The 26,410-nt window shown below is 38.0% G+C and overlaps 2 protein-coding genes across 6 annotated transcripts in view; one reads left to right on the top strand and one right to left on the bottom strand.

The window, feature by feature from the left end:
• AK9 (adenylate kinase 9) overlaps positions 1 to 13,237 on the bottom strand; it is a 122,645-nt gene extending 109,408 nt beyond the window's left edge. Inside the window, exons 1-5 of the mRNA XM_033418675.2 lie at positions 13,120 to 13,237; positions 5,591 to 5,718; positions 4,256 to 4,319; positions 2,653 to 2,705; positions 2,457 to 2,553 (exon numbers count right to left, since the gene is read on the bottom strand). Of these exons, the coding sequence (XP_033274566.1) occupies positions 2,457 to 2,553; positions 2,653 to 2,705; positions 4,256 to 4,319; positions 5,591 to 5,707 (331 nt within the window). The 5' untranslated portion in view covers positions 5,708 to 5,718; positions 13,120 to 13,237. The remainder of the gene's footprint in view (positions 1 to 2,456; positions 2,554 to 2,652; positions 2,706 to 4,255; positions 4,320 to 5,590; positions 5,719 to 13,119) is intronic.
• Positions 13,238 to 14,058: 821 nt separating this feature from the next.
• Positions 14,059 to 26,410, top strand: part of FIG4 (FIG4 phosphoinositide 5-phosphatase) — a 129,828-nt gene continuing 117,476 nt past the window's right edge. For 4 of the 5 annotated variants that reach the window (XM_049695513.1, XM_033418670.2, XM_033418674.2 and 1 more), the window contains exon 1: positions 14,059 to 14,326. In XM_049695513.1, coding sequence (XP_049551470.1) covers positions 14,261 to 14,326 — 66 coding nt within the window. In that variant the 5' untranslated portion in view covers positions 14,059 to 14,260. The remainder of the gene's footprint in view (positions 14,327 to 26,410) is intronic. The other variant, XM_004264730.3, reaches the window with a different exon arrangement.

The raw sequence follows: 26,410 nt of genomic DNA, 5'->3' as shown, positions 1-26,410 counted from the left end.
TGCACTTGCATGCTGATAATGTGGACCTCAGACTCAAGAAATCATTTATAGGGACTTCCCTGGTGGCACAGTGGTTAAGAATCCACCTGCCAACGCAGGGGACACGGGTTCGAGCCCTGATCTGGGAAGATCCCACATGCCACGGAGCAACTAAGCCCGCGAGCCACAACTACTGAAGCCCACGTGCCTAGAACCCGTGCTCTGCAACAAGAAAAGCCACTGCAACGAGAAGCCCGCGCACCGTAATGAAGAGTAGCCCCCGCTCACTGCAACTAGAGAACAGCCCCCGCACAGCAACAAAGACCTAACGCAGCCAAAAATAAATAAATAAATTTATAATAAAGAAATCATTTATAGCACTCTCCTCTGCAAGCTCTCAGGATAAGTACCAGTGCACAGGAAGTCTAGGGGAAAGAGGAATACATTAAATGACAGCAGGAGGTGCAATCAGCAAACTCCAGAAGGTAGGAAACTCTAAAAGACAAACAACCAGTTTTTTCAGCATAGAAAACACAAGATGATGTAAAGAGGTAGGGGCAACTTACAGATTAAAAGGTACTTGTGACATACTGATAAGTAGCAATATGTGAAACCTGTTTGGTTGGATCCTGCTTCCAAAATCAAACAAACAAAAAAACACCAACTAGAAAAAAAATATGAGGCACATAGTGAAATTTGACAATCGACTGATTAGTAGATGATTTATTATTAATTTTTTAGGTATGATAATAGTAATGTGATAAGTTTTAAAAGAGTCCTTATCTTTCTGAGATACAGACTAAAACATTTACAGATGAACTGATATGATATGGATTAGCTTCAAAATAAAGTAGGTTGGGGGGGAATGTATGCAGAGGCATAGATGAAATAAGATGAAACAACAGTTGTCATTGTTGAAGCTGGGTTTTTGACACATGGGGGGATTTTATATCATTCTCTACTTTTGCTTGAAATTTTCTGTAATAAGAAGTTAAAAGGGTTATGAACACTGTGAATGGCATAGCTGAGTAGATTTATTTTTCTCATGTTTTTTCCTTTCTTTTTTTGCCAATACTTATAATTTATGCCATTTTTTTGTTGCCATGTAAGTCACTCTAAATTTTCTCAAGAGGTAATGTGAGGTAAAGAATAAACAAAAAGATATTTGCCTATCTAACTTTACATATGCATTTTCAGTTTCAATCATTATACTTTTTGAGGTCATTTATTGACCTATGTTGGAATTCCGTGATTGTCCTTTTTACCTTTTTGTTCATTTTACTTCCCACATTCTGGGTGTTTTTCCCAAGTTCATCCTCTTTATTACTGATCAGTAGATAGATAAATGGATAGATAGCATATTTATATGAAATAAAGGAGATGATATCGGGATATATATCTATATATGTATGAATAGATATAGTTCATTCTGTACATAATCTATATATAGATCTACCTATAGACATAGATGATATATATTTTTTCATTGTACTGCACTTTATTTGTATTCCTGTATTCTTTTTTTTTTTTTTTTTTTTTCCGGTACACGGGCCTCTTACTGTTGTGGCCTCTCCCATTGCGGAGCACAGGCTCTAGACGCGCAGGCTCAGCAGCCATGGCTCACGGGCCCAGCCGCTCCGCGGCATGTGGGATCTTCCCGAACCGGGGCATGAACCCACGCCCCCTGCATCGGCAGGCGGACTCTCAACCACTGCGCCACAAGGGAAGCCCTCCTGTATTCTTAATAGTGACAATGTCCTCTCTTAATTTACTAAGAATATAAAGCAGATCTCTAAATTTTTCTTCTCTCATTCAATAAATCCATTTCAGGTGGATGATTTTCTCCCAAACACATTGTGATTCTTCTTCCTTCTTTTGCAAATGCCATACGTTTTAGTCATTCTGAACTTCAGTAGTCTTTCTTGAGAAATTAGATCCAAAGCCCCTGCTCAGCATCCGTTTGAGGGCAGGGAGATTTCTCGGGTCCAGAGTCAGAGGCTGGACAGGATGAACAGGCTACAGCCTGCCAATATCTGGAGCCAGAGGGTAAGCTGCTGTCATTCTAGTTCCCATTTCCAGCTTTGTTAGTGTGGATTAATGCAGAGAAACCTAATCATTGTCAGGACTTAGTAATAAAACTCAGGGTGAATAGGAAAGCAATTAGCAGAGGCTGTCAGCACTGCATCAAGGACCACAGCAGATTTTTGATGCTTTTGCTGGATAACACATTACTAAAAGAAGATTGAATCATATAAACTTAAAATTTGAAAACAAATGTAGATTCTGAAGAATAAAAACAAGTGAACAAGCAAATAAAACTATTGGAGTTGCTCAACTGAATTCGGACTCTGGGATTCCTTTCCTATGCCAGGGCAAAAAAAAAAAAAAAATGCAATTTCAGGAATTACTTGTGCCTCAGATAAACCACGAGTTTTAAGGCTGCATTGATAGCCACTGCTGTATAAAAATAAGCATACCAAAGTGAGAGACTTCTGGGGACTTGAGCTTCTCCAACATTAGCTTTGTGACAAGTTCATCTGGAATGCTTTGGCCACTGATCAGCATCGACTGCAACTAAGAACAAACACAGATATTGTACATGATTGTATAATGTACCTGTGACACACAGCTTTTAAGGAAATTGTAACAATTTTGAAAGTTAGATTTGTTTACCATAGCTCCTGATTCAGTGTCACTGGCAATCTGTTCTTCCAAAATTGGTAAAGCTAAAATATGAATTCAAAATATTAGCACAAATTGTTATTAGAATTTCCAAGTTAAGAAACATATTTGTGTGTTTTTTAACTAGTAACAAAGATTAATATTAGTGTCACTTTAGAGTTTACAAAGCACATTTATACACATTATGTCATTTTAGCCTAACTAAAGTATAAGGTAGCAGAATGTATTCCACAGAAAACTTGTCTCTGACACTCACTAGCTAAAGGATCTTGGGGAAGATAACTTCCCAAACACCTTTGCACCTTGCATGCTTGTGCCCTGTGTAGTATGCAAGGGAGTATGAGGATGAAATGAGGTTGTATATGACAGTGATTTGGAAATTACAAAGTATCATACAGAGTATACAGTAGTATTACCAGTCCAGATACTTTTATAATCATGTGTAGTTACATCTACAGCCCATTAATTTTGCACATTGATTGTATAAAAGGAAAATATGCATCAAGAAATGTTAAAAATAGATGAACACTGAAATTTATCTAGCAAAAAGGGGTCCTGAGGCTGAAATTCTAATAACTTGGTTCCTTTTTAAGAGGAGATATTTCATTCCATGATGGAAGATATCCTGGGACAGAAATGACAGGGGTATAACTTAGGGGAGGACCCAGGAGCTGATTATGTCCCTAGCTGCTAATAATTTGGTACTTTTTAAGATTTCCTACAAGTGAATTTTATTTTGATAAAAAAGGGGAAATTTTTAAAGTTTTGTGTGTGTGTGTGTGTGTGTGTGTGTTACGTGTTGCAGAATTGTCCTCTCCCCCAAGTTGTACCAGATCACAATATCACTAATGGCATGTGAAATGCTCATTTGATAACATTCTTGCCAACAATGATGGTAGAAACTTTAAAGATTCACTGCCAATTTATTAGGCAAATATAGATCAGCATTATTTTAATTAGCATTTCTTTGAGTAACAGTGAAGTTAAACTCTTTTCTTATATTTGTCCATTTTTATTTCCACTTTTATGAATTACAGATTCACTCTTTTGCTTATTTTTCTATTAAGGCACAAATGGTTTTATTGATTAAAAGAATATTTATATACAAAGACATCAACCCCTGTCATATATATTGCAAAGAATGCAAAGCAAATTATAAATAATAAAAAATAAAATTTATCATTAAAGATAATTAAGTCCTGGAAAATCTCCCCAAGAGCAGCTGTGAGAGTTCCATCTCTTTTCATATTTCACAGGGAGACACCCAAAACACACATATCCCCAATAGTTCTAAATTACAGAATTAGAGAATGGGAAGCAGTAGAATGGAGTCAAAGATGTTTCATAAACGTCCTAAATTCTATGACCAAAACTAAGACTAACAGAAGGGCAAAACATGTTTGATGCTATTTTAAAGATAATGTTCACTGTGTTGATAGTGATGTGTGATAAAGCAAATATAGCAAATATTAATAATAGACTAATAGATAGTAAGTAGATGGGCATATGGGTGTTCACTGTACAATGCTTTACATTTTAATGCATATTTGAAAGTTTTCATAATAAAATATTTGGGAAAAAAGATAAAATTTACCTTCTACGCGAATACACTTCCATGCCTGTGTTATCTGTTGGGCTAATGTTGTCTTACCAACCCCCTTAAAAAGAAAGATATTATTTAAAACCCAATAGAATAGCTATTTGCCAATAAAACATATTTTTAAAGATTCTATTGATGGTTACTATAATTACATAATATTATCAAGTAAAATTTTTTTCCATACAATAAATAAAGAAGAGATCCTAGATATTTATAGCTTCATTTTTCTCTATTAACTGTCCTGTTTGCCACATTTTATGAAGTGATTTTTTTTTTTTTAATTAAGAAAACAGCCCTGAAAGCAGAAAGCTGTACCATAATGGTATTCTAGGTATTGCACTCTTCCGATTGTTAAATTTTGTAATTTTGAGTACAAATCATTTTGATTATATTGAGATTCATCATTTTATTTCCTGCCTAAAGTTTATAATTGTGAATGTCTTGACAGACTTCCATTTAGTAACTTTCAAGAGCAAAAATTCCTTCTTAATGGACATCTTTGAAAAGTATCATAGTTTAAAGATAGAAGTTCACTTTAATGAAGTAACACTTACATCTGATTGCTTCCACCGTTGACTTTTAAAATTCTATTGATTTTAGAAACATAATAGAAGTTACTGGAACCATTTCTTGACCCTGTCCCAGGGTCTCTAGAAAATCAAGTCAGCCCTTAGACTCTGCTATTCCGGAGAGGCTTTTATATTAACCACCTTAGGCCCTCTAATTGTAACTACCAACTAAGCTCAGAGGCTGAAAAAAGCTCTCATCTAGAGGTCCTTACTAGAACTGCCTAGGAAGGCGAGCTATCTTACGACAGCCATTCTTGGTTTCTTCCTGTTTTGCAGAAAGATAATACATAGGTCCACTAACACACTGTGGGTAAAGATGAAGCACATCCCCTCTCAGGAGCTTTAGACACTGATGAGAGTATCCTCCATTTGTCTCTTTAGTGTCCTGTCTTCACATATCCAGAGAGGCTTACAACAAATTTCACAGAAAGTTTTATACGAAAATTGAGTGTGAAATAACCTTGGATCACATACTACTAACAATTGTCATGGTGCAGTGCTTTGATGAGTTAATTTATTCATAATATAAAAGCAAAGATAAATACAATCTAGGTTCCTTTTCAATAATAGTGTACAAGAGGAGAGAAAGTTATAATTTACAACCAATACTATATCAGAGTTTGTCATACAGTGAAAGTCTAACAAACACTCAAAAAAAAATTAGCACACGATGTAGTTTTCAATCTTGTATGGTAACATGAGATTATGACTTTAAAAATTAAAAAATATATTAACTAATAAGTTAGAAGAGATAACTTACTGGTTTCCCAAATACAACAAAGCAAACAGGTTTAGACAGCATAAAGTTTTTGTCAGCTTCATCTTCATTAAATATATCCACAAAAGGATGCTCTTCTGTCTTCTCTTGAGAAGTCATAATACAAAATACTACAGTAAGAAAGAGTAAGATTGTTAAAGTGACTAATTTAGGAGGAACGGGCAGGCAGGTTGGGAGAACTAGAATATTCTGTGAATTTACTTAGCCCAGAAGCCATTCCATGCCACTAAGAGATGGATTTTGCCAATAATGGCAAATAAGTTAAACTGATCTATTAAAACAATAATAGGTTCATAGTTTGAGACAGAAAGCAAAAGCCAGCTATATGCTATATAAGACAGCTAAAATAAAGTATCTTTGAAAGACTAAATTAAGGAAAAAATACATACATGTATATATTCACATGTATGTTTTGATGTGTGTATTCTATTAAAGATCAAATTAGTGTACACACAACCAGCCAAACAAAAACCCAATAGCAAATGCTTTAAAAAATCAAACTAAATATGTTATATGTGTATACACATATAAATTTGTCAATGGGTATGTGTGTAGGGCCTACTAATGGCTCTAGTTAGAAATCCTAATGGAAATGAGAAAATACATAGAACTGAAAAATAATGAACATAATATATATCAAAATATATAAGCTCACAATTTAAGAAGTTAGAAAAAGAAAAATAGATATTAAAAATTAATAAAATAGAAAAACATTATATAAAGAAGGGCAACAAAGCTAAATAGCAGTATTTTGAAGAGGTTTACAAATAGAAAACTCTGTCAAGATTGATCAAGAACAGAAGATAGAAGGCACAATTAAATAATATTCAACATTGGTTTTTTAGAGTTGTGTTTTCTCACATCTCAAAACTAAGATTTTCCTGCGTTTTCATTGTTGCTGATTTCTTTCATTAATCAGAGACTGTTCTCCATATTATATTAATTCTTTGAAATTTGTTGAGTCTTGCCTTATGGCCTACCCCATGGTAATTTTCAAAAAAATTGTCTACATCAAGTTTGTGAATTTTATTGGTTAAATCTTCCATAATGCTTACTGATTTACTGTCTACTTGATCAAACAATATTAGACATAGGAGGAAGGACCACAGAGAAAATAATGCTGCAGATATATAGATAATAAGAGGCTATCATAAAGTTATCCCAAATAAATTTGAAAACTTAGGCAAAATTGACAAATTACTAGTAAAATCAGCTTCTTAAGAAACAGAGAAAACTTGAGTGGTTCTATAACCATTAAGGAAACTGAATCAGTAACTAAAAATCTTCCCATAAGGAAACCAGATGGTTTTATTGAAGTGCTCCAAGTCTTGCAATCTTATAAACACTCCTTCAGAAAAAGGGTAAAGTGGAGACTTCTTACTTAATTTATGGCTCTCATGTAACCTCCATACCTATACCAGAGAATAGTCCAAAAAAGCAAAATTATATGCCAACTTCATTCAGGAACAAGATTTTTTTTTTTCTTTTTTTTGCGATATGTGGGCCTCTCACTGTGGTGGCCTCTCCCGTTGCAGAGCACAGGCTCCGGACACGCAGGCTCGGCGGCCATGGCTCATGGGCCCAGCCGCTCTGCGGCATGTGGGATCTTCCCGGACTGGGGCACGAACCCATGTCCCCTGCATCGGCAGGTGGACTCTCAACCACTGCGCCACCAGGGAAGCCCCCCATGAACAAGATTTTTAAAAATCCTAATCAAAGTATTAGCAAGTTGAATCTAGCAATATATGAAGAAGATAATAACATCATGGCCAAGTTGGGCTTCCCCAGGAATTCAAGGATGGTTAGTATGAGAAAATTAATTTATCATATTAAAATAAATTTAAGGAGAAAAACTATATGATTATCTTAATAGATGTAGAAATAGTATGAGACAATTCAACACCCTTTAATGTTGAATAAAAGATAAACCTCTTAGCAACTAAGAATAGAAGGGAACTTCTTTTATTGATAAAGGGTATGAATGAAAGACACCCTTATATTTAATGATTAAATATTTAAAATGTTCTTTTTAAGACAAAAGAAAGAAAAGTGTAATTATTCCCAGTTGATATGACTGTCTACATAGAAAACCCAAATATGTCACAGATAAATTTTAAGAATAAAATAATCCAATTTGCTGAATTCAAAACCATTATACAAAATTCAGTTGCGTTTCTATATATCAAAAATAGCTAGAACATGTAACCAAATATAAATATGACTTAGCAGCAAAAATATAAAATAAACAGGATTAAATAGTACAAAAGATATACAAGCCCTTTATGGAAAAGTTACAAAACCTTATGAAAATACTTTAATGAATAGACTTGAAAAATGAAACAAAACTTTGTCCCAGTGGTCTGGGACATTGTTCACAGAACAATGAAAAATGGATTGGAGGGGGCTATATACTCCCAGGTAAATGCGATATGATTACATTTCTCTGTGGAAGTTAAGAATATTCAAATGGGCTTAATATACCAATATTATTTTAAGATGACAATATGAAATAAGATGTAGTAAGAAGTATTACTAGTATATTAAAAAGATTTGAGATGAAAACTTCAGGAACTAAAGGGCTGAAATTTCAAGTTTTTAAAAAATACCATCAAAATAAGTAATGCTAGTATAAAATGTAGTTGTAAAGGAGAAAATGCATCTAAACTTCTTAGAGAGATCATGCATTTATTAAGGAGTCTCCGTAAAGCACACTAAAACCAGGGCCATAAGGCCTGGGATGGGGATATCTAGTTGGATGTCTAAGTACCTTGAGTTTTGAACCCCAAGATTACTCCCAAATGCTCTGTATTAACAGATAACCTTCTCATTTACGGAAGAGAGCAGCCTCTCCATGCCTCACCTGAGGCAGATGCCTCAGAAGACAATGCTCGACTTTTACAAGCTTATTTCCCCTCATAGCTTCTAGAGCAGTAACTGGGGTCAAGTGTCAGCCCAGCCCAACTGGGGAGGCACTGGACAGGAAGAAAGGTGTTATGCAGCTAAAGAGCTCCAGGGCCTGGCTATGAGTGTACCAACAGGAACCAGGAGAACACGCCTGGGAAAGATCTTGAGGGTGTCAGGTGAGGGGAATGCAGACTGGATAGGAGTTTATTGATAGTGGGCTGTCTCCCGTGACTCATAGTTTAACATCCTAGCTAGGACACCTGGAGCAAGTCCTAATTCACTGCTGGTAAGGTTACTTGAAGCTTGGAAAAAAACAATGGGATGTAAATGCCAGAACTGCCTTGACAGGGCACAGAGGCAGGTGTTAAATACTCACAGAAGTGGCATGTTAAGTGGATTTATTATGTTAGGCCAGAGAACCATCAGCCTACTCTGCTGTTTGGGATGGACAGAGGGCACTCTTTTCATTAAGATGTTAAGGAATGAGCTAGTAAGGGAGCACTGGCATCATTACGAAGCTCAGTGATGGCTGTCCGTTTTTGGGCCAGGATTTAAAGTAAGGGAGAGGGCTTCCCTGGTGGCGCAGTGGTTGAGAGTCCGCCTGCCGATGCAGGGGACACGGGTTCCTGTCCCGGTCCGGGAAGATCCCACATGCCGCGGAGCGGCTGGGCCTGTGAGCCATGGCCGCTGAGCCTGCGCCTCCGGAGCCTGTGCTCTGCAATGGGAGAGGCCACAACAGTGAGAGGCCTGCGTACCGCAAAAAAATAAAATAAAATAAAAAATAAATAAAATAAAGTAAGGGAGAGGCCGCTATGATACTGGGTTCTCATGTGTCAGTAGGGATGACAGGGTCTGGAAGAGCAGAGGCCAGGTGGCAGCCCTTAACTGTGAGAAACAAAGTAGGTATAATTACTATAATGGGCAGCAAGCCCAGAATGGCCACAAGCAAGACCCACAGAGATCTGCGGTGATAGTGATAAATCATGGGCTCCCTAGGAATGAGACAGATGAGCAGTCAATGAAAGTGTTGATTAACTTACATTTCTAAAAACGAAAAAGGGTAAGTGAACCAAAGCCTGATGTCAGCAGCCACAGTGGAAGTCATGATTCCTTCTTCATGATTCCAGAGCCCATTGACTGAAGGACGGCAAGGAGTCCTCGAGGATCTAGCCTACAACTCCATAGTAAGTATTTATAATAGGGATTCCCCAATCCTTCCCCAAGAGAACCTACAACAATTAACCAGAGAAATAGACACTGTGGAAATAGGAATATTCTCCTCTTTGAACAGTTATAGGACACAGGGTCTCAGCTGACATCAATACCAGCAGATCCAAAATGCCATCATAGCCTCGTATTAGAGCGAGGGCAAATGGAGAACCAGTGATAAATGGAACCTTGGCTCAAGTCTGTCTTACAGTGCATCCAAAGAGTCTGAAGGATCACTCGGTGGTTATTTTCCTGGGCCTTGAGTGCATAACAGGGATTGCAGCTGGAAAAACCTTCACAGGGATTCCGTAACTGTGGAATAAGGGCCACTGTGGTTGAAGAGGCCAAGTGGAAGCTCATGAAACTGCACACCTGCTCCTTAGCCTCTGCCCTAGATAAACAATAGTAAATCATCCTGAATGAAATGGAAGAGTGCTATCCCAAAACTATTTAAAAGATGCATTGTCCTGTTTAATTCTCTAGTCTGAGTTTCTGCAAAAACCAGATCATGACAGATGATATTGGACCACTGTAAACGTTAAGTAGGGGCAGCCCCAACTGCAACTGCTGTGGAGAGAACTTTACTAGATGGACACAGCTTCTTATACTTGATATATAGCTACTCAGCTGGAAAATGCATTTTTTTTTCAATACACGTCAAGGAGGAGGATCAGAAGCAGTCTGTATTTACTTAGAACAGTCAGCAATGGACATTTAGTCTTACCCCGGGACTCTCCTGCTCTTTGTAACAAATATAGTACAAAGGGGTCTTGTTGATCCACAATATTGACAATAGCAGACCTGGTGAGTGGGAAGTAGCAAGTGTTCTGGATGCCCTCATAAGACGTATGGGCAGCAGAAAATGGGAAATAAACCTACAAAGATTCGAGGACCTGTTATATTGGTGACGTTTTAAAAGGCCAGTGGTCTGGGACATTCTGAGACATTCTCTCCAAGGTAAAGGACAAGTTACCGTAACTTACACCTTCTACCTCTAAAAAAGAGGTGCAATATTTTGTAAGTCTCTTTAGTTTTTGGAGACAGCATGTAGCACATTTGGGAATACTGCTCTGATCCATTTAAGGGGTGACTTGGAAAGCTGTCAGTTTTGAGTAGGGCCAAGAGCAAGAGAGAGCTCTGCAGCAGTCTCAGGCTACGGTGCCGAGGCCTTGCTTCATGGGCCATATACCTGGCCAGGTCCCACGATGCTAGAGGTAGCTGTGCTGGGTAGGATACCTTTTGGAATCTTAGAATGCCTGGCCATGGGACGCCACACGAAAGTGCCCATCGTGAGCTGGGTATGTCAGACAATCAAGTCCTCAAGTGGGGCAGGCACAGCAGTAATCCACGGAATGAGAAAAATGGAACACTGGGATCAGGCCAAATACATTTCATAAGCAAGCAGCCTAGACGCCCCCATGTTACCTATCTCTGGTTCACCAATGTCCCTTGGCTCATACCTCATATGGGATTCCCTGGGAACAGCTGATAAAAAAACGAAAAAAAAAAATCATGGATGAATCACGATATATTGGTGCAAGCTGTAAACGGAATGCTTTCAGACTTTAGTCCCATTCAGGTGTAGCCCTGAGAGATGGTGATTAGGGGAAATCCTCCTGGTGGGTAGGGCTTTAATCAGTATTCCTAGGTCCTCAATTTGGAGAACAGTGCTGAATGGCTTGGTGCAGGGCCTGGAAGGAGCAAGACTGGATGATAAGAGAAAAAAGAGCTCTGGGGAAGAAGCATGTGAATGGGGCTATGAGAGTGGTGTAACAAACATGATATATGGTGATCCCCAATGAGTCACACCCTTGTATAAGGAGTTATTGCACTGGCAGGTGGAGGTAGTTGCTGCTGCATAATTGGGGGCAGGGAGATATCTGTATTTTTGATAAATGGATCTATCTTCCTTTTCTTTTAGAAACTGGGACCACACACCGCCTTGAAGAACCAGTGACAAGGTGCTGGAAATTTAATGTGTGGGGAGGGGAGTGACTATGAGTGGCACAAAGAGAGGAACATAGCAGATGTTATTAGTGCCCTGCCCCTATCCACTTGATATGTGCCTTTTCCAGGGATGGCCAGCCCAACTTCCAAGGGCTGGCATGTGTGATTCTTTGTCTAAGGACTCTTTCTAGCTGCCAGAACTTATTCTGCCTGAGCACAGGGCAGACTAGAAGTTACAGGGAATTAATGTTCTGCCATAGCAGCCCTCAACCAATAACTGATGGGAGTTGGTGAATAAATACCCCAGCTCCCTTTCCCCTTACAAGGAATAACTGGGACAGACATCCAAGCATTCCCCAGTGAATTCAGCCCACAGAGAAATTTGCTTGATAATATTCCCTTCATTAGCTTCCTTCCCTTTCCTGCTGTTGTTCGCTAGATTATTGCCCATGTAAACGATTTGTCCTCAAATTTTGTCTCAGGATCTCCTTCTGGGTGAACAAAACTAAGACCAGGTTCGAATGAAAGTGCTTAATTATACTATAACATAATAATTGAAAACTAAATATTGGAAAACCAGAGTTCTACAGTTATTTCGAGTTGTTATCCTAAATAAAAACATTGTGCAAATACTTAACTCATGTTCAGAAGAGTTGGTTTCCATTATGAAGTGGAACAGAACTAAATATTTTTCCCAGTTAAAAGATCTAAGTCAATGCAAAATGCCAGAACTGACATGGCCATCTTTCTAGTTCTTTTTTTTATTCTTTTTTTTTTTTTGCGGTACGCGGGCCTCTCACTGTTGTGGCCTCTCCCGTTGCGGAGCACAGGCTCCGGACGCGCAGGCCCAGCGGCCATGGCTCACGGGCCCAGCCGGTCCGTAGCATGTGGGATTTTCCCAGACCGGGGCACGAAACCGCGTCCCCTGCATCGGCAGGCGGACTCTCAACCACTGCGCCACCAGGGAAGCCCCTCTAGTTCTTAATAAAAAGGGTCCCAAACTATGAAAGAAAATGTAAAATAATAAATAATTGTTAATTTAAAAAATTTGTAATTTCTTAATTTTGAATTTACAATATAATCCCTAATGCTACATTATGGATTTTAAATTTTAAAGTTTCCTTACACTTATAGCAGTTGAAAAATCCTCTAGCAGTGGGTTCTGCGGTTAACAGGGGGCCCATCTCCTGGGAAACCTAGCACTTCTACCTAGGCTGGGTTAGCTGTCACTAGAGTACATCTTACATCTCACAGTAGGTGCTCAGTAAGTATCTGTGAAATGAAGACATTGATACTTGAAAAGGGAAGTGGGTTTAAAAAGCGGAATTTCCGGAGATCCCGAAGTTTAGTTTTGCAAGAAAAGGAATTGGTCTGGGGTCCACGCAGGAGGTGGAATTCCATTCGTGCGACACCAAAATGCATCCGAGCGGTGGACTCCTACCCCTACTTACCTGGCCGCAGCGGACCCCAGCGGACCCCACCAGCAGGCCGTAGCCGCCTCCCGGGACTCTCTGTGGAGCGGTTGCCAAGAGATCTGCTGAGCGGTTGCCAAGAGAACCCAGAGCTGAGAAGAGCGCAAAACCTCTCGGGGGGCGGGGCCTCGGGAGGTGGGGCTGTGATTTATTTTCTCATTTTCAATATTCACTTTTGTACCTAATTTTGTATTCATAATTATAATACACTCCTTTTCACAAAAATGGAAAGTGATGATCAAAGAGGGTACATGCATTGTCTATTTATGTTCACGCACATCCAAAGGAAGAAACCTTATTATTTTTTTATTTTTATTTTTTTAAGAAACCTTATTTTAACGCAGAACTACAAAGCCAGTGCTACACTGCACTGCATTACACTCGGCAGCTCATTTTTAGAATTTACAGATGGTTAACCTCGTGCACAAGTATGTGGCAAAGTTGGTAATTTCCAACTTTAGATGATTCAAAAAAAATTGCTTTAACCACACACCCTCTGGACAATGTGGGTTTTGTTGACTCTCCTAAGGGTAAAATAGACAACAAAGAGAGCGAGGGCGGCGGGGAAAACACACTCAGTGAAAGAACATTGTTAGGTTTCCAAGAACGCAGAAGTAGGCGGGGAAAAACAGACCAACTTGGAAATGGATCTATCTGCAACTCGGAGAACCCCTTCAAAAGAAGCAATCCAGTCCCAAAAGATCTACTTTTCTAAAGAGAAGGACCAGATAAACGAGAGATTTGACTAAACCAGCAGCTCCTTTCGCCGCCCATTTTTTCTCTTGCCAGTACCAAAGATGGCGCTCTTTGCTTCCTCCCTCGGCAGTACGCAGGTTCTGGGAACCTCTACACGACCTCTCTATGGTGCACCCTCCAGCCCCGCCCCCTCCGTGCCTGGGGCTGGGCTTGCCTGGAGGTGGAGCGTAGGATCCGGAAACACTTAAGCGTGTTAGCTGGTTGTGTATATATTTGTCGACCAGGCGGCGTTTTTCTCGGCTGAAGCTGGGGTGCAGGGTCTGAAACGTCTTCTCTTTGAGTCTCCTGGGGTAGAGGACAGAGGCTGCCACAACCTGGGCCGCGGCCTGGGGCCCTGCCTTGGGGGCCCCCACTAGCTCGGGCCATGCCTGCGGCCGCCGCCCCCATTATCAGCTCGGTTCAGAAACTGGTCCTGTACGAGACTAGAGCTGTGAGTACCCTGCGCAGTGGAGCGCGGGCGGGAGGATGGCGGCCGAGTAGGTGTGGGGCAGAGGCAGCATTTACCCCCCCAGCCCCCCCATTTTCCCAGTTCCCTAATCCCAGCGGCGGGGAATATGCCCGAGGGGGCTTCGCCCAGTTATCGCACCCAGGGCTTTTGCACGTAAACATTTCCACTTAAAAGCCACGGTCGGAACACACTGGCAACAGGTGTTTGTGGTATCTCAGTAATTGTTAATGAGGTTTTATACGAGTTACTGAATTCTTTGCAACTTTCAGAAAGTCTTAGAGTTCTACAGTTCACTGGTTACAATACAGGCAGGGGTATGGAGAATGTTTCTGACCTGTGAATCGGTAACTTGTCTGTTTTCTTATTCCATGGCATAGCATCGCTGTGATTTATGTTAATTACGTGCGCTTTTATTGCTGACATTTTTGGTTCTCTTTATTTGAAAGGAAAGAAAAACTTACTCTGTTTAAAGACAGTTGATTTTGTTGGGGTAACATTATTTTGCTTTTCACTTGACTTTTTTCCAACACATTTTATTTTGTTTTATTACTTCAAATTGCCATGAAAATAGTTGCTAGTAGAATAAGCAGATTCGTTTTTATGTTTAGGTTACTAGTTCCCTAAAATTTAGGGAATGGTGTTTATAGAAATACGTACTTTGTCATTTGTGTGGTTGGAAAATAAAGTATACTTTTTTAAATTGGGGTAACAGTGGTATTAGGGTCTGTGTTTAAATTACACTTTATGGTAACAAGATTGCATGTGCTGGAAACCTGCACAATACTCTTCCTTGTGCTATAGAGTGTCTTATAAGGCACAGTCAGTGGAACTTGGGTTGTCTCTACTAGATAGAAGAGTATAAGAAGGTACTTATCCTAACAGTTTCTCGGTTATAACAGGGTCCTAATAGCTTGTCTGCCTCAGGTCATCATTAGTGTAGAAACACTGTTGACCCTAAATTAGTTTTGGTGACAATTTCATTTGATTAGATCCAGACCAGCAGATGAAATTACCTAATATACTGTATTTGCAAATATATTCAGTTGTCCTCTGAGGAGAGCTCTACAGAAGTATCATTTTGAAACAAAACCTTCTGCTTTCTGTACAAGTGCTGATAAATATCCCTAGGTAGAAATATACATACTATATTTAAAATACAGAAATTTCAGCCCATTAATAAGCTGAACATTCATGAGGACTGGCTGAGATGCAAGTGTTCTTTCTAAAGCACAATTCATATTATAGGGCTTTTCTGCTAACCCGTCAGTGGCTCCCATTCTGAGGAGAGTAAACTCTATATCTCTTAGTTGCCTGTTTAGTTACTGGCAACTAAATAGATCCTAGGAATTAAAAAAAAATGGTAACAGGTTGTATTAATGAGACTAATAGCTAATGCTTTTGGAAGAGTTGTATGCCGAGCACTGGTCAAAGCACTCTACATACTTTATTATTTAATCCTCATAAAACTTCTAAGGGGCAAATGTTGTTGCTCTTCCTGTTATTATTTGGTGAAGAAGAAAAATGAGGCAAAACAGGTTAGGACAGTGCTGTTGAATAGTGTGGGCTGGCAGCTGGTGCCAGGCATAGATGGTTTGTAACTGGATGGCAACAAATTGCATATAGAAATTGAGAGTGATTGGAAACTTTTACAGCAATTTGACAGAGTAATTGTATTTCAGATGAATCAGCTAAACATTGGGTTTATGGTTTATGTCTTTGGCTTTCTGTTTTTAGCTTTGTTATGGAAATTTCAAGCAAATACAAAGTAAACAGAATGGTATAATAAACTCCCGTCTAGCCATCACCCAGCTCCAAAATTACCAACATTCTGTCACCCTCTATTATCTGTAACTTGTTCCACTTCCCACCCACAACTTATTCTTTTATATGGTTCTTTTTCTTTAAAATTTATGTAAATCAAAATGCACAAATCTAAGCTATAGAATTCGGACAGAAGTATACATGTGTTAACCACACGCTTATGTTGCTGTGGAAAGTTCCCTTGTGTCCCTATCCAGTCAACTGCCCCCTTTCCCTTCCTGGCAACTGATATTCTGTTTTTAAAATGTTAGATTAGATATGCCTGTTCAAGAATTTTATATGAATGGAATTGTACAGTACACACTCAAGTCTAGTGGCTTTTGCTCAGCATAATGTCTTTGAGGTTCATCCATGTTGTTGTGTGTATCAGTAGTTTGTTTCTTCTTCTTCTTCTTTATTTATTTATTTATTTTTTGCGGTACGCGGGCCTCTCACTGTTGTGGCCTCTCCCGTTGCGGAGCACAGGCTCCGGACGCGCAGGCTCAGCGGCTGTGGCTCACGGGCCCAGTCGCTCCGTGGCATGTGGGATCTTCCCGGACTGGGGCACGAACCCGTGTCCCCTGCATCGGCAGGTGGACTCTCAACCACTGCGCCACCAGGGAAGCCCCTCTTCTTATTATTGAATAGTTGTCCATTGTATACATATTCCACAGTTTGTTTATACGTTTTCCCTGTTTACTTAGACTGTTTCCACATTTAGACTGTTGTTAATAAGCCAGCTGTGAACATTCTTGAACAGTTATATTTGTAGACATATGTTTTCACTTCTCTGGGTAAATACCTCTTAATGAAATTGCCGGTCATAGGGTTGATGTTAGGTGGTTGCACCATTTCACACTCCCATCAGCAAGGTATAAAAGTCTCCATTGCTCCATATCACTGACAGCATTTAATGTTGTCAGTCTTTTTAGTTTTAGTTATTCTAGCGGTGTATAATGGCATCTTATTATGGTTTTAATTTGCATTCCCCTAATGACTAGTGATGTTGAGCATCATTTCATGTACTTATTGGCCATTTTTATATCTTCCTTTTTGAAGTGTCTGTTCAAGTCTTTTGCCTACTTTAAAAAATTAGACTGTTTGCCTTTTTATTATTGATTTGTAGGAGTTCTTTATATATTATGGAATCAAGTCCTTCATGATATATGTATTGTGAATATTTTCTTTCAGTCAGCAGCTTGCCTATACATTTTATTAATGATCTTTTTTCAGCTTTATTGAGGTATAATTGACAAAATTGTAAGATATTTAAGGTGTGCAATGTGATGATTTTATGTATATATATATAATTTTATATACATATATACACATTGTGTTAGCAATCTTTTGATGGACAGAAGTTTTTAATTTCAATGAAGTATAATTTATCAGTTTTTTTCTTTCATAGTTATTGTTTTCTGTGTCCTATCTAAGAAACCTTTGCCTACTCCCTGAGCACAAAGATATTTTCCTATGTTTCCTCTAAAAGATTTATACTTTTAACTTTACTTTTAGGGGTGTGTTTCATATTAAATTAATTTTGTGTATGGTGTGATGCAGGGATTGCATTGCTTATCTATTGTGGAACAAATTACCTCCAAACTTAATGGCTTTAAACATTTCGTATTTCACAGTTTCAGTAGATTGGGAATCTGAGTGTGACTTAGCTGAGAGCTTCTTACTCAGGATCTCATGAAGTTGCAGATGTCAGGTGGGCTATAGTCCTCTAGACTGGGCTGGAGGATTTACTTCCAATATGGCTCACTCACATGCTTGGCAGTTGAGCTGGTTGTTGACAAGAGGCTTCAGTTCCTTACCTAATGGACATTTCCACAGGACTCCTTGAGTGTCCTTATGATGTGGTAGCTGGATTTGTCCAGAAAGAATGATCCAAGAGAAACAGGGCAAAGCTGCAATGTCTTTTGTAACCTAGCCTCAGAAGTCACACGCCATCATTTCTGCAATATCCTATTGTTCATGCAGACCAGCCCTGTTCTGTGGTAGGGGACTATACAAGGGCATGAATACCAAGAGATGAGAGTCTTTAAGGGTTCTTGGAGGCTGGCAACCACAGGGATTGAGGTTCACTTTTTTCCATACATCAATTCTCCAGCCTCATTTGTTGAAAAAATTATCCTTTATTTTATTGAATTTTTTGGTATTCTTGTGAAAAATTAGTTGAAGAAATGTGAATTGATTCCTAAACTCTCTATTTTGTTCCATTGATCCATTTGTTCTTCTTTATGGCATTTCCACCTTCTCTTGCTTATTATGGTTTTATAATCAGTGTTGAGATCAGGAAGTGTAAATTTTCCAACTTTATGTTTTTCCAAAGTTGTTTTGCCTATTCTAGATCCTATGCATTTTACAATCAGCTTATCAATTTATAATAAAAAGCCTGTTGGGATTGTGATTTGGATTTCATTGAATCTATAGATCAAATTTGGGGAGAACTGAATCTTGATAATATTGAATCTTTCAATCCATGGTGTATTTCTCCATTTAATAGGTCTTTACTTTTTCTCAGCAATATGTTGTAGTTTTCAGTGTAGAAATTTTATGTCTTTAAAAAACCTATTCCTAAGTATTTTATGAACTTTTATACTACTGCAAATGGAATTTTAAATTTGATTTAACAATTGATCATTGCTAGTATATAGAAATTGATTTTTATATATTGATCTTATATCCTGAAACCTTGCTAAACTCACTGTGTTGAGAAGCTGGAGCTGGTGTATTGAATTAAGAATATGCAGATTATGACTTGCTGAATGAGGGGGCACAAGCTATCCACAGGGGTTTGGCAGGTAGCTCCCTCAGTATCTGAGTTCTCACTTTGGGGACGTGAAACCATGAGCTTGTTTTGATTGAAGGCATAGTTCGAATACATCCACACAAAGGAAGTAGAGTCACAAAATTTATTACTTATATATCTCAGAAATGTGTGGGGAGGCACAATGAACCGGGGGAAGGGCAGTCCTCCATCTCAGTTCACAAGCAAACAGGAGATAGAAAGCAGGGTAGCAAGCACCTAGGACGTTTAAGGTGGTTGGGGTAGAGGTCACTAACTTTTTGAGGGCTTAGCTCTAAGTGACTGTTTTAAAAGGTGCCCTGGGAAAAGCAAAGCAGGAATTTATGGCAGGACTCCGAAGCTTGGTGTTTATCTAAATGTCCGCACTGTTGGTATGAGCAGGGTAGAACACTGTAAAATGCCTAGGCAGCAACTCAAAATAGTGTTTTTTCTCATCACACTCACTTATTCTAGTAGCTTTTTTGTCATTTCCTTAGCATTTTCTACATGAATATTTCTATCATTTAGGAAGAGGAACACTTCTTCCTTCCCAGTCTGCATGCTTTTTATTTATTTTTTTCTTGTCTTGTGACCCTGGCTAGGACTTCTAGTACAAAGTTGAATAGAAGTGGTGAAAGCAGACATTTTCTTGTTTTGTTCCTGATCTTGGAGGGAAAGTATTCAGTCTTTCACCATTAGGTGTGATGTTAGCTGTAGATTTTCATAGCTGCCCTTTATCAGGTTGAGGAAGATTTCTTTCCATTACTAGTTTGCTGAGAGGTTTTTTTAAATTTTATTTTATTAAAAATTTTTTTTTAATGAGTATACTATTTTGTTGACATTTAAATTTCACCAACAATGAGCTCAAGTATATGCTGGCCATATGTTCAGATTTTTGAAATAAAGATAAACAGACAGCTTTAAGGGTGCAATGTATTTAACACTGCACAGTATATTCAACAATTAGAGACAATCGGGATGGGGAGTTAACTATATAACTATACACTTAGGAGCACAAGTATAGGGACAGGCCCTGCTTTTGGAGGAAAAACCCACCATTCAGGACTGAACAGAGGTCCTTGGTTGCTGACAGAATCTCCCCTTGACTTCAGACTTGAGACAAACCAAGGAGTCTGTCAGTATACAAAAACCACTGAATTCAGGATAAACAGGATAGATTGGCAAGAGCCGATTCAGATTGTGAGCAGGGTTAGCTGGAGGCTGGAAATGTTGTAGGTGAAGTCCAGGATCTGTAGATTAGAGTAGCAGTCTTCTAAAAAATGCTTGTTTCCAAGTTCCTAAGATGCTTTTCCCAAACAGGAGGAGGTCTTTTTTTTTAAAATCATGAATAGATGCTGAAATTTGTTACATGTTTTTTCTGCATCTGTATATGGCATTTCCTTTCTTTGCTTAGTATGGTGGATTACATTAATTCATTTTCAAATGTTAAAAAAAAGAACCCTTGAGGTTTTTTTGTTTGTTTTGTTTTTTGGTATATATCACTTGGTCATGTTGTGTTATTGTCTTCATATATTGCTAGACTCTATTTGCTAATAATTTGTTAATAATTGGTTAAGGATTTTAACCTTTATGGTCAAGCTTTTGATTTATCATTTTCTTTAACATCTTTGTCTGATTTTAGTGTCATGGTAACTCTGGCATCATAAAATGAGTTGAAGTGTTCCTTTCTTCAGTTTTCTGAAAGTGGTTGTGTAAGATTGGTATAGTCGATTTACCATGTTTTATTAGTTTCAGGTGTACAACATAGTTATTCTATATTTTTATAGATTATATTCCATTTAAAGTTATAAAATATTGGCTATATTCCCTGTGCTATACAATATATCCTTGTGGCCTATTTATTTTATATATACTAGTTTGTACTTCTTAATTCCCTACCACTATCTCGCCCCTCCCCCCTTTCCTCTCCCCACTGGTAACCACTAGTCTGTTCTCTATATCTGAGTCTGTTTCTGTTTTGTTATATTCATTCGTTTGTCTTATTTTTTAGATTCTGCATATAAGTGATAACATATAGTGTTTGTCTTTCTCTGTCTGACTTACTTCACTAAGCATAATACCCTCCAGGTGCATCCATGTTGTTGCAAATGGCACAATTTCATTCTTTTTTATGGCTGAGTAAATTCCACTTTACACACACACACACACACACACACACACCCCACATCTTTATTCATTTGTTGATGGACACTTAAGTTGCTTCTGTATCTTGGCTATTGTAAATAATGCTGCTGTGAACATAGGGGTGCATTATCTTTTCAAATTAGTGTTTTTGTTTTCTTCAGATATATACCCAGGAGTGGAATTGCTGGGTCATATGGTAGTTCTACTTTTAGTTTTCTGAGGAACCTCCAAACTGTTTTCCATAGTAGCTGCACCAATTTACATTCCCACCAACAGTGTAAGAGGGTTCCTTTTTCTCCACATCCTCACCAATTTGTGTTCTTTTTGATGATAGCCATTCTTACAGGTGTGAGGTGATGATATCTCATTGTGGTTTTGATTTGCATTTCTCTCATGATTGGCATCTTTTCATGTGCCTCTTGGCTGTCTGTAAATCTTCTTTGGAAAAATGTCTATTCAGGTCTTTTGCCCATTTCTAGTCAGGCTGTTTGTTTTTTTAATATTGAGTTGTATGAGCTGTTTGTATATTTTGGATATTAACCCCTTATCAGTCATATCATTGGCAGATATTTCCTTCTATTCAATAGGTTGTCTTTTCATTTCATTGATAGTTTCCTTTGCTGTGAAAAGCTTTTAAGTTTAATTAGGTTCCATTTGTTTATTTTTGCTTTTGTTTCCTTTGCCTTAGGATACAGATCCAAAAAAATATTGCTGCCTATGTTTTTTTCTAGGAGTTTTATGGTCTCTGGTCTTATATATAGGTTGAGAATCCATTTTGAGTTTATTATTGTATGTGGTTTGAGAAAATGTTCTAATTTCATTCTTTTTCATGTAGCTGTCTAGTTTTCCCAGCACCCCTTATTGAAGAAACTATCTTTTCTCCATTTTATATTCTTGCCTCCTTTGTCATAGAGCAATTGACCATAAGTGCATGGGTTTATTCCTGGGCTCTCTGTTCCATTGATCCATGTGTCTGTTTTGATTATTGTAGCTTTGTGGTATAGTCTGAAGTTAGGGCAACTGATACCTCCAGCTTTGTTCTTTTTTCTCATGATTGCTTTGGCAATTTGGGGTCTTTTGTGGTTCCATATAAATTTTAGAATTATTTGTTCTAGTTCTGTGACAAATGTCATGGGTATTTTGATAAGGATTGCGTTAAATCTGTAGATTGCTTTCAGTAGTATGGTCACTTTAACAATATTAATTCTTCCAGTCCATGAATATAAGATACCTTCCATTACTTTGTATTATCTTTGATTTCCTTCATCAGTATTTATAGTTTTGAGAGTATAGGTCTTTCACCTCCTTGGTTAAGTTTATTTAACCCTAAGTATTTTATTTTTTGATGTGAATTTAAATGAGGTTTTCTTGCTTTCTCTTTCTGATAGATAATTATTAGTGCATAGAAAAGGAACAGATTTCTGTGTATTAATCTTGTGTCCTGCAACTTTACTGAATTCATTTATTATTTCTAATAGTTTTTTGGTGGAGATGTTAGGGTTTTCTATATATAGTATCATGTCATCTGCAAATAGTGACAGTTTTACTTTCTCCCTTCCAATTTGGATGCCTTTTATTTATTTTTCTTGTATAATTGCTGTGGCTAGGACTTCCAATACTATGTGGCAAGAGTGGGCATCTTTGTCTTGTTCCTGATCTTAGAGGAAAATTTTCAGCTTTTCACTGTGAGTATGATGTTAGCTGTGGGTTTGTCATAAATTGCTTTTCTATGTTGAGATATGTTCCATCTATATGAACTTTGATTAGAGTTATTACCATGAAAAGGTGTTGAATTTTGTCAGGTGCTTTTTTTGCATCTATTGAGATGATCAGGTGATTTTTATCCTTTTGTTTTGTTAATGTGATGTATCACATTGATTTATGGATATTGAACCACCTTGCATCCCTGGAATAAATTTCACCTGATCATGTGTCTGATCCTCTTTATGTATTGTTGAATTCGGTATTTTGTTGAGGATTTTTGCATCTATATTCATCAGACATATTAGCCTGTAATCTTCTTTACTTTTCTTTTTTTCTTGTAGTGTTGTTGTCTGATTTCAGTATCATAGAATGAATTTGGGAGTATTCTGTTCTCTTAAATTTTTTGAATCATTTGAGAATGCTAGGTATTAGCTCTTTATATGTTTGGTAGAATTCCCTTGTAAAGCCATCCAGCCCTGGACTTTTGTCTCCTTGGAGGTTTTTCTTTTATTACACATTCATTTTCAGTACTGTGATCCGTCTTTTCAGATTGCCTATTTATTCCTGATTCAGTCTTGGAAGAGTTACATTTTTAGAAATTTAACCATTTCTTCTAGGCTGTCCAAGTTGTTAACATATAAATGTTTGTAGTAGTATTCTCCTAAGATTTTTTGTATCTCTGTGATATTGGTTGTTATTTCTCATCTTTCATTTCTAATTTTGTTTGTTTGGGTCCTGTGTTGTTTTTTTTTTTTCTTGATGAGCCTGGCTGAAGGCTTATCAATTCTGTTTATCTTTTCAAAGAAACAGCTCTTGTTTTCATTGATCTTCTTTTTTTTCCTTTGTCTCTATTTCATCTCTGATCTTTATTATTTCTTTCCTTCTGCTGACTTTGAGCTTTGTTCTTTTCCCCCTTATTCCTTTAGATGGTAAGTTAGGTTGTTTATTTGAGATTTTTCTTGTTTCTTAGGTAGACCTGTATTGCTGTAAACTTCCCTCTTAGGACTGCTTTTGGTGCGTGCTGTAGATCTTGGAAAGTTGTGTTTTTATTTTCATTTGTCTCGGGGTACTTTCTGATTCCCTCTTTGATTTCTTCATAGACTCATTGACTCATTGGTTTTTTAGTAGCAGGTTGTTTAGTCTCCACGTGTTTATGTTTTTCCCGTTTTTCTTTACGTCATTTCTACTTTCCTACTCTTGTGTCTGGAAAAAATGCTTGATATAATTTTTGTCCACTTAAATTTGTTGAGACTTGTTTTGTGGCCTAGAATGTGGTCTGTCCTGGAGAATGTTCCATGTGCATTTGAAAAGACTGTATTTTGCTAGTTTTGGATGAAAATTCCTGTGGATATCTATTAATTTCAAACGGTCTAATGTGTCATTTAAGACTACTGTTTCCTTATTGATTTTTTTGTCTGGATGATCTGTCCATTGATGTAAGTGGTGTGTTAAAGACCCCTACAACTAGTGTATTATTGTCAATTTCTCCTTTTATGTCTGTTAATATTTGCTTTATATATTTAAGTGCTCCTATATTAGGTGAATATATGTTAATGAATGTTATATCCTCCCTTGTGTTGATCCCTTTATCGTTATATAATGCCCTTCTTTCGTCTTTTGTTATAGACTCTGTTTCAAAGTCTATTTTGTCTGATATGAGTATTACTACCCTACCTTTCTTGTTTTCATTTGCATGAAATATTTTTCCAGCTGTTCATTTTCAATCTGTGTGTTTCTTTAGCTCTGAAGTGAGTCTCTTGTGGGCCTCATATGGATGGGTCTTGTTTTTTAATCTGATCAGGCACCCTGTGTCTTTTGATTGGAGCATTTAGTCCACTGACTTTTTTTTTTTTAATTTTTGGTTATGTTGGGTCTTTGTTGCTGCACACTGGCTTTCTCTAGTTGCGGTGAATGGGAGCTACTCTTCATCACAGTGTATGGGCTTCTCATTGAGGTGGCTTCTCTTGTGGAGCACAGGCTCTAGGTGCACAGGCTTCAGTAGTGGTGGCACACAGGCTCAGTAGTTGTGGCTCACAGGCTGTAGAGCGCAGGCTCAGTAGCTGTGGCGCTTGGGCTTAGTTGCTCCGCGGCATGTGGGATCTTCCCAGACCAGGGCTCAAACCCGGGTCCCCTGCCTTGGCAGGCGGATTCTTAACCACTGCGCCACCAGAGAAGTACAGTCCATTGACATTTAAAGTGATTATTGATAGGTTTGTACTTACTGCCATTTTGTTACTCGTTTCTGGTGGTTTTTGTAGTTCTCTCTTCTTTTTTTCTTTTAGTTACTTCCCTTGTGGTTTGATAATTTCTTTAGTGGTATGCTTGTGTTTCTTGATCCTTTTTGTGTATCTATTGTAGGTTTTTGATTTGTGGTTACCATGCAGTTCGTATATGTTGACATATTGACTATATCTACTTGTTTTAAACTGGGAATCATTTAAGTTCAAACACATTCTAAAGGTCTATATTTTTTTACTCTCCTCCCCACGTTTTGTGTTTTGATGTCATGTTTTTATATCTTCATATTTATCCCTTAACTGTTGTAGTTATAGTTGATTTCACAATTTTTTTTTGTCTTTTAATCTTTATACTAGCTTATTTAAGTGATTGATCCACAGTCTTTACTGTATATTTCTTTCCTATTGTGATTTTTTCCTTTCTTATAGATTCTTACTTGTTGTAGCCTTTTCTTTTCCACTTAGAGAAGACCCTTTAACATTTTTATTTAGGGTAGGTTTAGTATTGATGAACTGTTTTAGTTTTTGCTTGCCTAAGAAGTTCTTTATCTCTCCTTCAATTCTGGATGATAATCTTGCTGGGTAGAGTATCCTCAGTTACAGGTTTTTCCTTTTCAGCATTTTAAATATATAATGCAACTCCCTGTGGCCTGCAAAGTTTATGCAGGAAAATCAGCTGATAATCATCAGATTTCCTTTGCGTGTGACTCCTTGTTTTTCTCTTGCTACCTTTAGAATTCTTTTTTCTTTAACTTTTGCCATTTTAATTGTGATATGTCTTGGTGTGGGTCTCTTTGGCTTCATCTTTTTGGGGACTCTGTGATACCTGTGCCTGTATATCTGTTTCTTCTTCAAGTTCAAGAAATTTTCAGTCAATTTCATCAAATACATTTTTTTAAAAAGATTTATTTATTATTTATTTTTTTAAATTTATTTTTAGCTGCATTGGGTCTTAGTTGCAGCATGTGGGATCTTTGTTGAGGCATGTCGGATCTTTCATTGTGGCATGCGGGCTCTTTGCAGCACATGGGCTTCTCTCTAGTTGTGGCATGTGGGTTTTCTCTTCTCTAGTTGTGACATGCAGGCTCCAGGGTGTGTCAGCTCTGTAGTTGTGGTGTGCAGGTTCCAGAGCACATGGGCTCTGTAGTTTGTGGCACGCAGCCTCTCTAGTTGAGGCGTGACAGCTCAGTAGTTGTGCGTGGGCTTAGTGCCCCGCCACATGTGGGATCTTAGTTCCCTGACCAGGGATCAAACCTGTGTCCCCTGCATTGTAAAGTGGATTCTTTACCACTGGACCACCAGGGAAGTCCCTCAAATACATTTTTGACCCCTTTCTCTCTTTTCCTCTGGCACCTCTATAATGTGAATATTTGTACACTTGATGTTGTT

The sequence above is a fragment of the Orcinus orca genome, chromosome 12 (genome assembly GCF_937001465.1).
Source record: "Orcinus orca chromosome 12, mOrcOrc1.1, whole genome shotgun sequence".
Classification (NCBI taxonomy): domain Eukaryota; kingdom Metazoa; phylum Chordata; class Mammalia; order Artiodactyla; family Delphinidae; genus Orcinus; species Orcinus orca.
This window is presented reverse-complemented; position numbering and strand designations above follow the sequence as displayed.